The sequence below is a fragment of the Coloeus monedula genome (assembly GCF_965178545.1).
Source record: "Coloeus monedula genome assembly, chromosome: 6".
NCBI lineage: Eukaryota > Metazoa > Chordata > Aves > Passeriformes > Corvidae > Coloeus > Coloeus monedula.
The window spans coordinates 8272273-8285901 of NC_138786.1; the positions used below are offsets into that span (position 1 = coordinate 8272273).

The window sequence follows — 13629 nt, forward strand, 5'->3', positions numbered from 1 at the left end:
GCTCATTCTAATATGTATGCTCTGATCAATTTCCTGTGACGGTATAATTAGCATTGCTTTTGAAGTGGCTGAGTAATATTTAAGAAGTACCTTGTTGTGTTTGAATAAACCAGAATGAGGCATGATGTTATGGATATCCTTTTTATTTTAAAGGAATGTTTTTTTGTTGGTTTTTTTTTTTTTAATTTTCAACTACAAAACAGATTCCTTACATTCTGCCATAAATAAAAACGAACAATAAGGCAGGACACTACATGAACAAACTGAGAACAACTGTTTTCCAGAAAATGTGAATTAAAAATGCTTCACAAGTATAAGCCATCCAGTTTTTAAAATAAAACTGTTGAAAACCCACAAGATTTCAAGTGGTAGATGTGTACACCCTCGAAGAACAAAATACAGTTTTGACATTTTGCACTTTTGGTTTTGAAAACCGAGTTTTGTTCAGAGCACATTCTAAGGTTGTTTGGGCTGTTTTCAGATCAAGAACCATATGGGAGAAGAGGCACCACAGTAACAAAACCATTTTCAAGGATTTTTTTGTTTGCAGCTGTCCCTTTTAAATGCTTGACTTGTAAGAGACTGATTCAATGCAAGTCTTTGTCTGTCACAGCAGAACTCCAAACTTGTTTCACCGGATTCTCTTCTGCTGTCGTGCTCTGTAAATGTCATGTACAGGGGGAACTACAGATCCTTTCTCCTCATCGTCATCAGAATCCTCATGTGATCTCTTCACAGCCTTGTTGAGAATGGTGTTGTTTTCCACAGGTCCATTGCCTTCCACAGCTATTTCAGGCAGGCCACCCGTGATTATCCGTACGGCTTCATCAACAGCTTCAGAAAGAGACACAGAGCCATTCAGTTTGGGGAACTCAGCCCCCTGATCAGCAATCAGCACCCAGCAGGGACACCCAGAGACAGCTCAGGGACAGTTCTGGAACACAAGACACTTCTCCTACCCTGTTCTACAAATATTAAGCCTCAACTGTCTGAAACTCTGAGCTGTGGTGAACGCCAAGTATAAAGGAAATGCTGCTGCTTCAGCTCGAGCCCTCCCTTTACACAGGAATTGAGGCCATTTGCAAGCTTCAATAAAACAGGAAGGCCTTTAGGGAATCAAGGTAACTAGTTCATGATTCACCAGAAAGTCTGCAGAGCAAGTCAGTTTCTGCTTCTCAACAGAGGAAGCCTCAAAAATACTGTGTAGAATTTAAATAGATATTTTAGCTTCACTCAAAGAAATGAAATCCTACATTTCTTTCTCTATGATCATTTTTTTCCTTAAACTAACAAGGGGGGTGAAGAGCAGCATATCTGCTGCAGTTCAAAGCCTGGGCTATGGATCTGTGCTGTTTCTCTGTTCCAGAACTCTCCTTTCCTTCGTTGCAGGAGCTCAGAAAGCACTACCTGCAGCTTGTGCCCAGGCACTGCAACAACGTGCACTCAGAGTTATCCCCACCAATGACCTCACCATGCTGCCAGTCTGTAACTTCATGTTACAGCTGCAATGCTGCTGGAAATGCTGCCTTTAAAGGGTATTCTCAAAATCTTCATTTCTTTCTTTCGATTGGTACCACCAACATATTAAAAGAGCAGCTGGTGATTTGCAGTTTTTTGACTTTTTGTTATCTCCCTCCAGGTAAATGTACAAACATCTCTATGCAGATTCCAGCCCAATCTCTTCTTCTCTTAAACACTAATTACAACCTGTAAATGAGGTCTGGGTTTTAGACAGCAATATCCATATGTAAACCCAAGTCTTATGCAGCACTACCACAGCCTCCAGAGAGGACAAGCAACTTACTGTCTGGCAGTTTGCATCTTCTGAATATCTCCATGAGCTCATCCACTTGAACAAAGGGACCCTGATTTGTTATAAAAAAAGCCAAAACAAGTTTAGAAGGTTATTTTCAATAGAGTGATACACACTGTGGTTCTGTCATGATAGAATGTCTTCCACAGCTTTCTGAAATGTTCAGAATTCTTTAAAACAAACCTGAAAACAAATAGGAGGTGGCAGGAGCTTCATGAGAACTACAGCTGCTGGTGGAACAGGAAAAACTCCGCCCGGGACAGGATGTAAACCTGGAGCTGTGGGGAGAAAAGCTGGATGAAGCTGGACCAGAGCTGCTTTTGCACTGGATTGTTATTTGATACAAGTAATTACTACCCTGTCCCTTTTGCCTCCACTAATTACATACTGTTCGCTCAGTGATCTGCTCTATGAGCAGTGTGTGTAGCAGCTTATTACCATTTACCAGACCCCAAACTCCTTGTGCTTATTTCCATGTGACCTTGGCATTAATTTAAACACATATGCCTTTAGCAACCCAGTGAAATGACAGCCTGAAAGTTAAGTACACGTTTGGATGACTGAGGAGTAGGAAAGCCTCTGATTAGGCTGGCTGAACACACAGGTTCCTAACTCGCCACAGGTGAAACACAACCACTTCCCAACACCTGACTTACGTGCTAAGTGCCTTGGCTGAAATGGAATCATCTGCTGAGTGTCTGGTTTGGGATATTCAGGTTTTCTGTCTACTTCATCCTTGAGAACAGGCACGATGGAAGGTGCAACCACAGGGTCTGGAATTATTGCTGCTAGCTTGGCACGGGAGACATCCTGTGAAAGCCAATTAGAGAGCGTTGAACTTGGCAGGATCACACTGCTTGCTTCAATTACAGAACAAAACCTCACTCTAGACCAGTCAGTCTCACTTTGTCATCATTATCATTTCAGATGTCCTCTTACAAGACCATCTGGGCAAAACTTGCATGGTTTCATCAAACATTTTAATCCTACAGTGTCCCAGCTGGGAGTGGAAACACTTGTTTCTGTTACTGAATGGGCCCATGTTTGTCATTTTCGAGTGGCTCCTTTTTTAGGTTAAAAGGATTTAGGTGAACAGGTGCAGACCACTAGGCCTTCACAACTATAATTTCTCCCTCATTTCATTCCCTAGATTGCTTTAGCTGGAAAAGAAGTAAAGCATAAGGCAGTCAGCAGGCATGCAAAGCATCAGTTCAAACAGGATTACGTTTTGGCATGTTCCAAGCAACAGGAATCAGCCCCAGGGCTGCACCATCTTAGGTACACACTGCCCTGCATGCACTTAGCAAAACATATTTGTTTGTAAGCTCACTTCTAACTTCAAAATAACTTTGCCCCACTGCATTCAGTGGCTCAATGTGAATCTGACTTCCATCTATCAGATTATTTTACAGCTCTGTGATGGCCAACAATTTGGCTGCTTTGCTAACTTCGATGCCATCTGTATTTTTCATAAATTACTTTTCTGTGTAAGAAGTAAGTGGAAGCTGAGGCACTGTTTTAGAGACATGGATCAAGGGCTCTCATCTGGTCCATGCAAATGGCAATCAGCTGTTCCTGCTTCTCTGGCAGCCTTAAAAAAATGTAAACCTACATTTTGTCCTGTTCTAATGATTTCCCAAAGTGTTACATTACAGAAATAGTAGTTAAAATGCATGTGGTTAGAAACAGGAGACCACCAGATACACAGGTCTGGTCCAGACTTTGAACTCCAAATGGCAGCACCAAAGCATTTTAGCTCTAAGAAAAAAGAGGCAGCCACTGATCCCTGTCAAGACCTTTCTTCAGCCATTCACAGCAAACATTGGGACTGCAGCATGTGGGGTTCGATGTGGTTCCCAGTGGAGTCAGGGGAGCTTTGCCACCTCAGAGCAAAGGACAGCCAGCCATGTTTCACACAGATGACCACACCCTACAAACTTCCCAAAGAATTTTGTTTCTTAAAGGAGCTCAGGCTCAAGTGTGAAGTGGAGGCCTGTAGCCACGTGGTGATGGCATTAACACATCTTTCCACGGGAAGATGAGGTAACCAAAAATACCCAAAGTTGCAGCTGTTACTGATGGTCCTTGCTCCTTTCTGCCCTCCCTGGCAGTTTGCTGCCCAACGAGACCAGGAGGAGGAGGAGGAGGAGGAGGCCTGTTTTACCTGCTTTTCTAGCAAGGGGAAGGACTGTATAGGCAAGTCCTGAGCAAGGAATTGCTCAGGTTTGTTGGGAGTGAAAAGAACAACAGTGAACTGAAGTGTTCTCACCCACTTACCTTATAACCAAGGGCCTTCAGCTCGCTGGCAGAGCAAGGGTACAGATCCATGAACTTGTACCTGTCCACCAGCAGAGCTGTTTCTTTGCCCTCGTATTCTTCCTTGAATGCTGTAAACCTCCGTTTCTCCACTTTCAGTATGCTGGCCAGATCCCCAATGTTACTTTCAAAGGCTAAAAACCGAGCCCAGATTTCCCTGGAACAGAACAGGGACACTGAGAGTTATTGAAGGAGGAAGGATTACTGAGCACAACCCAATCGAAAACACCCAAGAGCACAGACCCAAAGGAGGCCAGCTGGGAGTGTATGGCCATTCCTATTATTTACTTTAGGTGCATCTAACACAGGTATTACCCTCCCAGTGCCTTCTATGTTTCTGTAAGAGCTTTCAGTTTAGTGGACTGCAAAGGACTTTGTTACAGAAAGGAAAGGATTACTGGGGTCAAGGGCTTCAGCATTTGAGGTGAGCTTTTATCAAATGCTCTGCTCATGCTGTACACAAAGCTTCACTCTGATCCTGATATGTGAAGGACTTTTTAGCATGCATTATGATCTAGTTCCTCTGCACAGACTAGCATATTCTAGCTGGCAAGAACACAACAGGCAGTGCTTCAGAATTTTATACAGCCCAAAATATACATAGTTACTGATGATTTCTCCATGGAAAATCTCATATATAACTTAAGCAACATCTGACCATATTTCTGGACTTGATTCAACTTTCGTTTTAGCTTTGGAGTTCACCTTTGAAGAAGGTTTAGCTTTTAAGTTCTTGTGTTTTCTCACTTTTAAAATGGGCATGAAACCATTTCTCACAAAAGATCAGAACTAAAGTGCAGGATGAATGTGCACAGCAGTGCCTTATTTGATTCCTTAGTTTTGATGCTTTTGTCTACCAGAATAATGGTGAAGTGAGCCCTCACACTGCAAGGATTTGGTGAGCATTTTTGTTGAGAAACTTAAAAAGTAGCAATGAAAATAAGGCTGTGAGTGGTTAATCCAAGTCCTTTCTGGTTCTTTCCCTATTTTATTTTCATGGCTGGGAGATGCTCAGCACCCTCCTCAACAAATTCCTGGCTCACCTTCTCTGCTCAGACCACTGCACCCTTACTGCACAGGAGGAGTTTGCACTCCATCCTCAACAATCCTGCATCAGTGAGGTTTTAAAGTCAATAAACGAATGAATTTCACTACAAGTGGGATAGGGACTTTCCCAAATCTGTCACAGTTGTTGCTATTTTGGACAGCATGAAGAGGGGAAGGAACATCTGTACCTAATTTTGTTCTGCTGTTCATGTTTCTAATTTCTTTGGGATAATTATGAATGAAAGGGGTTATGTATCTTTCCCAGTGCAGTGAAACTGCTTTTGCAGACCTACCCAGATTTCTCAGGTGGAAGGCTCCCTGAAGTTAAAACACGTTCAAACAAAACTCTTGTATTGTTGTCCTCTTTAAAAATAGAAAGAAAAAAATAACACGGAGTAAAATATATTAAAGACAATTTCAAATATGTCCATTCAAAGAAATGTGTACATTGAATTAAGTATAAGGCTGACTTTCATGGAGTTGAATTTCAGTAAGTATAAAAAGAGATCTGAATGCCCACATAAAACTTTACTGATATAAATTCCACTGTGAATTCGTTCTTTGAAAGTCTGTTTTTATTGATAGTGACAAACTGATCCTAATACAGGTTCTTTTATAACAGCACAGCTATTGCTTGGCATCTCTTCAGGATTTCTGGGGGTTTTATCCATTTTTTAAAATTATCTCAATAGCATATCTCGGTAAATTTAAATTTGGCTTTTCAATTCATTACTTCCTTTTTAAATCAGGGCAATATTAATACACTTGTATATCCCTTGGAAGTCCTCCCAAAATTATTAGACCTGGTTCCCAACAAGCAGTCAGTCTTATTAAGTTGCCAGCTGGGGGGATGGAGTGGTTGGTGGGTTTGTTCCTAAAACTGCCAACTCCTGCTCTGTGCATTGTACCACCTCTTACACTTACAGGAGTTCAGAGATAATTCTGGGCTTCAGGAGTTTGGATGGGTTATTAAATAGAGCAATAAACTAGTGAGTTTTAAGATAATTTTTTTCTCATGGCAACCTACAAAAGGCATTGCTAATATTCATGTAGACCCACAATAATTTATCTCAAAATTAAATATACTTTAACTTGGAAAAAATCTCTCAGTTTACAGCTTACAGGAGAAAAAACTCAAAATCTTTAAACTTCCAGTGCCTGAAAAACCAAGGTATTATAGTCTGACAGGAGATGAATGGTGCCTTGAGCTGCAGAATCCACACAGCACCTTGGGTTCCTTTTTAAGAAGGCTTTTCAGCCCCTGCCTCAGGGAATCCCACCCAGAGACCTTCCACCTCCACCTCCTGCCCCGGTCTCCCCAGCCCCTTGTGCCCCAGTGCCTGTGCCCTGCTCTTTCCATTGCAGCTCCCCAGCAATTTCCAAGCAGGACTGATATGCACAGTATTGATTTTATACCTTGCTCATCTCATCTACTGGGGGAGAATGAATTTAAATTAATTCTAGTCAGGACCAGCTAATCTCTCACTCCTCTCATGCTGATTTTAAACTCCTTTAGATCTTTTTCCTCAGGATTTAGACTCCTCAGTGTACTTCCCACTGTTCACAGCAGATGCTGTAAAAGTCCTGCACTGCCAGTTAGTTACAATTTGCAAAGTTCACTCTCCTCTCTTCAGCAGCATCAAGATTTAATGTCACCGTACTTCTGGAGCTTCAGTATGGACCAACCAGCAGGTTCTGTTTTCAGATTAACTGCTGAGCTTCATGAAGAGGTTTCACTGCTCTTCAAGAAGAATTTAAATACCAAGAACTTGGCCTGGACCTAAACTCACAGTGAAGGCAGAGTAATGCTTCATTAGACCTCTCAAAGCTCAAAGCTTACCATTAAGGTGGGAAAGGTAGTCGATATATGCCAGTACATATTCTGGAATGTCCCCATATTTTTTCAGCCCTAGCTCAAAAATCTTAAAGGCCACAGACTTATCCTGCAAACATTGGGGGGAAAAAAAAAAGTTATTAGCTTCAGTGAGCTGTGCACCCTCCTGACACTTGTTTAGGGTCAGGGTGAGCACCTGTGATTACCTTACTACAATAATACTCCATTAAAGCTGCAGTAACATAGACATGGTGCCGGGTCCGGGCATCCTCTCTCGCTTTCTTAAATATCGTCCTTCCGGATTTAATGCCTTCTGCTCGCCTTGCAAATTTCATGTACTGGATATAAACCTAAGGTGCACATTAATATTTAAATAGCATCAGTGCTAACAAGAATACCAGGATACCATTAAGCTTTTTGCTACATGAAATTTTTTACTAATCTTGACTCACAAAATACAGCAAATAAAACATAATAGAAACAAGGCTGTTTTGTGCCTCTGTGTTGTCTTGCTCTAAATAGCGAGGCAAGTCTTTTATAGATTTTTTTTAATAAAAAAAAGGAATACACCTAAGATTGATCCCATGAAAAGACAGTAGTTAATACACAGATTTTTCAAGGAAGGGGAGGTAAGGAGATGAATGTAATTTACATAAGCTGGTGCCTTCAGAGAACTCAAGCTTGTTGTAAAAATGGTAACTTTCCAATAAAGTTAAGATATCCATAAAGCCAAGGAACAGCCAAAAGGCCTGATGAAGCATTTTACTGTACATTATACAATCCAAGATAAAATTCATCCTGCCTGCAAGTATTTACACCTGATCAAGGAAATAATGAATGTGCTACTTAATTCAGCGGCCAATTTGTGACTTGCATTTCTTTGGGATTCAACTTTCCTTCACTCTGAATCAGATCACAAATAACACCATTCCTCAAGCAGGAGGAACCAGTACATGGTTTCCCACAAAATGTGCCTTTGGGAAGCATTATGATGTGTCTCTAAAGAATGGAAAGCATCAGTAAATGGATACCTCTCCTCTGACACTGACCTGTTGTTTACTGTTAGACCTCTCACCTTCCTTTTGCCTTCTCATGCTTGGTTGTGTCTGTTTATAATAAACTAAATAACTTTTTGAGGGCAGGTTACTTCTGACACCACTTGTGCAGCACTACCTACCACAGCTGGCATATGAACAGTGTTTACTGTGTCACTTCAGCAGAGGTACAGCAGCACTCTTGATACTTATATGGTGCATTACAGATTTATTTGCAAACTACATGGCCACAGGACGGTTATGAAATCTTTTCTATCTTTTATCTTCATTACTTGTTGTAAAAGACTGTGTAAAAGAGACAGAGGAGGAAAGTGCACATGACTTAGGGCATTTAAATGGATTAAAGACTGTAATTACCAATCTTGCCAAAATTTTAATCTAATTCTGCCATCTCAGTACTCCTCCTGCTCCATCATCCCTGTGACCCAAGGAACTCCTGTAAGTACTTCCCCCTTCTCTGCATACATTGGGTGACAATCCATGGAGATGTGGAGACACTGAGGATGCTCTTACCAGCGTGGGATCGATGTCCTCGATGGCCAGGAGCCGGTTATAGATGCTGTGCACCTTCTCATACTTCATCCGGCTCTAAGTGAGAGGGAACACAGACTGCTTGGTAACTCCATTCCAGATCAGCTCTCAGAATGCAAAACTCAGGCTGAAGACAAAACTAGTATTTTCCTCTTTGTTTTCCCTGGCTGAACACTGTGTATGTCAGCCCCTTTACTCAGGTACGTTTTCGGTCCTGTGCAGACATTTCTTGCTTCCCACATTAATTTCCCACTAATGGTTACAATCATGCTTTTCAGAAGTCTCTGAAGTCTTTTTCTAATGTAGTAATACTGCAGCAGAGCTGCCATTGGAGGTGTTTGGCATAAAAAGACTGTATTCTTTACCTCTGTCTAAAAGTAACGTGCAGATAGGTAGGAAAACCATCTTCTTAACTCTCCAACCTGCACATTTCCAAGAATCCATTCTGTTCCCTGCCAGCTGCAGCCCTCCAGGCTGTACTGTGCAGCCTTGGAAAATCAGGACACTTAGCATACAGGAGGCTGCACTGAAAACCAAGGAAGGATTTTTCTTTTAAAGGCAAAGGCTTTTCCCCCCCCGTTGTCCTGAAGTTCCTCCTGCAAAGATTCTTTCATGATAAAAGAAGTGGGCAAAATACACCCCGCAGAGGACTCCACAGTCCTCATCTGACCAGTGGGAAACAGCCTTTATTCCTGATGGAATAAACACCATGGGGCACTGCTCCTTGTGGAGGCTGCACAGTGAGGTGGTGGCCTGGGTGAAGAGATTTCTCCAGAGAGCTGCACCAAAGGTGGCTCCCATCTTCTGTCACCGCTGTGCCAACACAAACATCAGCTCCCCAAGAATCAGACAGGAGAGGTGCCCTTCATGCCCATCTCAAAAGCAAAGAAGCTGATACTCTGGGACACGGAAATTTGTAAGCATTTCACCCTTATGATAATTTCAGAAATATAGTCAATGTTTAAATGGAAAGACAGTAGATTTTCAAAACTTTTGTAACTCATACTATGGGCTTTTCCTCTCTATTTTGTCAGCTCCATCTCAGAAACACTGAATGAGAACAAGGCTAGAAGAACCAGTAAATTAATTCTACAGAATTTTGTGTACTCAGTGTGTTTCAAATAAATGACATTATTAATGGGAGATGTATTTGGATTTTAATGTCAGTACATCACTATTTTTGCTCACCTCTTCATAATCTGCATATGCAAAATAAAGAAGCATATTCTTCTTTAATAAAGTGCTGATCGCTCTTTCATAAATATTAGCAGCCTCATCACTGAAAAGTTTAGCATTGTTCATGTCCTGTTATAAAATAAGTATAATAATATAATTGTTCAGCATCTGTGACAACGAAGGCCAATTTATGGAAAATCTTCTGTTTGTGACAAGTCCCAGTGAATTTCCATTCAGTGCTCCAACAAAGAGAGAATCATCTTCCCAGTACTTAAGGAATCACAAAATCAGGCCCAAAAAATCCCCCAAGCCTAAAAATGGCCAAGATTGAAACAGTTTTTCACAACTCTTATTTAAAATTCAGACACCGTTATTTTTTTTTAATTTTAATTTCCCCATTTTAAAATCCCGAACATGTCACAACTTACGGTGCTGAATATTTTTCACACCCCCCTCCTTGATTCTGAGGAAAAACTGACAGTCCACCATGTCAAAGCAAGGAAATAAGAGAAAGCCAATGGCTGGCAGCTTACCCCTTTCTCAGCCAGCAGCTTACTGGACTGCTCGAGGTACTGAGCTGCTTCATACCAGATGTCTGGGTGATGGCCCAGCACCAGCAGACACTGCTCATAGGCAAACATCACTGTGGGCAAAACATGCAACAAACACTCCTTGTAAATGGTACCACCTTGCACAACCCAAGTATGAAATACAAAAACCATCAAATGAATCAGACAACATCAACACTAACTGGCTTGGAATACAATGATCCCTGCTGCAGTTCTTCTGTATTACCAGGAACGTTATGAACTGTAACCAGCAGTTAAAACCTGCCTTGTCCACAGAGGAAGAAGCACAGCTCACTCAGGATCAGCCATAAAATCAGGCTGCAATCTACTGTTTCCTGACCTGCACAGGAGGTTCAGTGGCACACAACTATAGCACTGTCTCCCCAAATCCATTTATTACTTTCAGCTTGGCTTTAGCAAAATCTGGATTGTTTTTTTATAAAAAAAAATACTGACACAATTCAAGGAACTTGATCAATTTCTACTCCAGCACGATCCCTAAACACCAAATCACATCATTACTTATGCTGGAGCCAAGAAATACAATTCTCTATGTCCTAGCCCAACAGCTAATTACCTCTTTTTGTTATGAGAGTTTGATCTTCTGTTCGCAGAGGGTTGCTCTTTTCCCACTGGATGTATTTCTTCCACATGTCCACCTGCTGAGCCTCTTGGGGGGTGTTTTGGGGGGGAACAGAGGGAGCATTGCGGTCCAGGCCTTTCATCACTGTCTCATATTCCTGAAACAGAAGCAATGTTGTGAAGAGCAGATTTAAACACATTGAACATTTACTTTAGGTTATGCTTTCTAAAACAAATACAAATATTTTAGCATACCAACCTTACTAGTTTGACACACTTTTATTTGAAGTAAGAACCAAGTTTAATGCTGGTTTGGAGAATTAAATAGAACAAAGAAAAGTCAACAGAAGGTTGTACCTTTGCCACACGTCGTGCATTCATATAATCTCTACTCCTGTCCTCAATCATCTTCTTAGCTAAGTGAATATTGATGCCCTGGAGAAGGAAAAAAAGGAACTGGGAATGTGCAATTTCACTTTGGAAATACTGCATCTTATTTTATACAGGAAAGAGCTTGGAAGGGGATGCAAAACTGAGCAAGGACAAAGTTACTTTAAAATACCAATCTCAAAATATTTATTTCACCTAATAAATGTATGGGCAAGAACTTATAACAAAGGATAAACTCATTACTAAAATTCACCTGACCTGAATATCAGCATATTTTTAATCACTTTCAAAAATGCAATGACTTTACATGAACTGCTGTGGGTGAAAGTAAGAAGAATGTATTTGTGATTTACAATTTTGCTCTTAAATGACAGTCAGTGACAGCTCCCTGCCTTGCTGCTCACCTGGGGAAGACAGACAGCACATGAGCAATTTGATTTTCTCGTACAAGGAGTACCAGAGACTGACCTCCAGGCTCAAAGCTCTGCCTCCTCCTGTGTTCCTGAAGTAACTGACAGCTCTTAGGAGATGTTCTATTCAACACACACCCTGCCACAGGTGTACCTTTGCCAGCTGAGCCTGAGACGTGCCAGCACTGTGTGACACCCCTCCAGGACTGCACACACGTGCAGAAGGCTCTGCCGTGCTGCTGAGCAAGACCAGCAGGGGCTGGGGGCAGCCAGGCCCTGGTCACAGGTCCTGGCAAGAACACAACCTCAAAGGACTGCTCTTAGGCAGGAGAAGCAGCCACCCTTTGGCTGACGCCTGCGTCTGGGTGGATTTTGCTGGCGTGGCTTGCCAAGAGTTTGCAGAAGATGCGCAGAGCTTTCAGTCCGAGTGCAAAGAGGCACCCGAGCTGGGAAGCAAAGGCACTCACTATGGAAGCAAAGGCACTCACTATGGAAGCAAAGGCACTGTCTGGGATAGCAGTCTGGGCCAGGTAGCACACAAACCCAGCAATGCCCCAGTTAACCCAGGACCAGGCTGTGGATGCAGCAGGTTTCTCCTGGGATGCACTCCCAGCTCAGCAGCCATGTGGCTTTGAAAGCCAGACTGTCACCTTGTCACTGAGAGCTCCCTAAGAGCTCTACCACCTCTGACCATTTAGTTAATTAAGGACTGGTGACTGACAGGCTGATATTGTTACCTGGTGGCTACAGCTGAGCTAAGGAGAAGCTTGAGAGTACTTGAATTACAGCAAATTGCCAATAACTTTCCACACTGAGACCTGCCTGAGGTCTCTGTGTTGTTGGACTAGTGACATGGGGAATCACCACCCCCTCAAAGAGCCCTCCTGGTGAGGAGCATTTCCCTGTGCCAGGACACCTGTGAGCAGCAGCCCTTTCCCTCGAGGCCAGTGTAGCCAGAATAGGATGGGCAGAACCCTGTGTCTGAGCAGAGTTGCAGCCCTCACCTTCCAGCAGCTTGGAACAGCCTGAGGGACAGCTTGGAGTTACAGGTGTCAGCCAGAGCTGCCTCAACTGGAAACTGGACAGGGTTGAGCCTTTGTTTTGGAAGCCTCCCCATGGATAATGAAACCAGCAGTGACAGCGTTCCCTTGCTGTGTGGGAGGGTTTATGGGGAAGCTGTGTTTGGGATTTTCCTAAACTGGAGACAGTGTGTCCTGGGTACCCTCCCTGGTAACAGCAGGCTATCTGTGGTGTCCCCAAACACCTATGGGGCAATGAGCTGTTACGGTACACACTCATGGCTGGGGGTGCCTGGAGTTCTCCCACCAGCTAAGCACTGTGGCCTTATTAACATGAGAGGGCACCAAGCTCACAACCTGCATAATTTACAACAAGGCAAGAGAAATTGGTCCTTCTTTCCTGCTCAGGGCACAGTGACCCACAGTGACTATGCCTAGGCACAACCAGCAGGACGAGTGCTGTGTGAGCATCCCTGCTTGGCAGTGCTGAGCACAAGGGCATCCACATCAGCTTTGCAATCACACCACTGCTGACTGGGGCTGGTTGGTCACCAGCTGTCACCAGATGTGTTTAAAAATACACTCTAAAGGTGCAGCTACAAATTGGCCTGCAAGGCCAGTGAGCTGAGGTTACACAGGCTGAAGACAGTGTGGGAGCAGACTCACTTGAGGTGCACCTGGGGTGTTGGAATGGCTTCAGGTGAGGAGCATTTTTAAGCACTGAGACCATGCAATTTAATGCTTTGGAGGAAGTCCAAACCATTCCAGCTGAATGCCATTTGACCCTGTTTGACTCCAAGAGAAAGGAGGGGAGTGCCTCCTTGGGGACATGAGCCCTCACTGCCAGCTGATGAGCTCCAGCTCCATCACTGAGGACAGTGATGTCT

General features: G+C 42.9%; 1 protein-coding gene across 1 annotated transcript in view; it reads right to left on the minus strand.

The window, feature by feature from the left end:
• Window positions 1–186: 186 nt before the first annotated feature.
• Window positions 187–13629, minus strand: part of CSTF3 (cleavage stimulation factor subunit 3) — a 48256-nt gene continuing 34813 nt past the window's right edge. Inside the window, exons 9-21 of the mRNA XM_082284418.1 lie at window positions 11281–11358; window positions 10919–11081; window positions 10306–10415; window positions 9785–9901; window positions 8579–8653; window positions 7217–7360; window positions 7017–7119; window positions 5470–5539; window positions 4091–4286; window positions 2470–2623; window positions 1997–2091; window positions 1805–1865; window positions 187–834 (exon numbers count right to left, since the gene is read on the minus strand). Coding sequence (XP_082140544.1) covers window positions 632–834; window positions 1805–1865; window positions 1997–2091; window positions 2470–2623; window positions 4091–4286; window positions 5470–5539; window positions 7017–7119; window positions 7217–7360; window positions 8579–8653; window positions 9785–9901; window positions 10306–10415; window positions 10919–11081; window positions 11281–11358 — 1569 coding nt within the window. The 3' untranslated portion in view covers window positions 187–631. The remainder of the gene's footprint in view (window positions 835–1804; window positions 1866–1996; window positions 2092–2469; window positions 2624–4090; window positions 4287–5469; window positions 5540–7016; window positions 7120–7216; window positions 7361–8578; window positions 8654–9784; window positions 9902–10305; window positions 10416–10918; window positions 11082–11280; window positions 11359–13629) is intronic.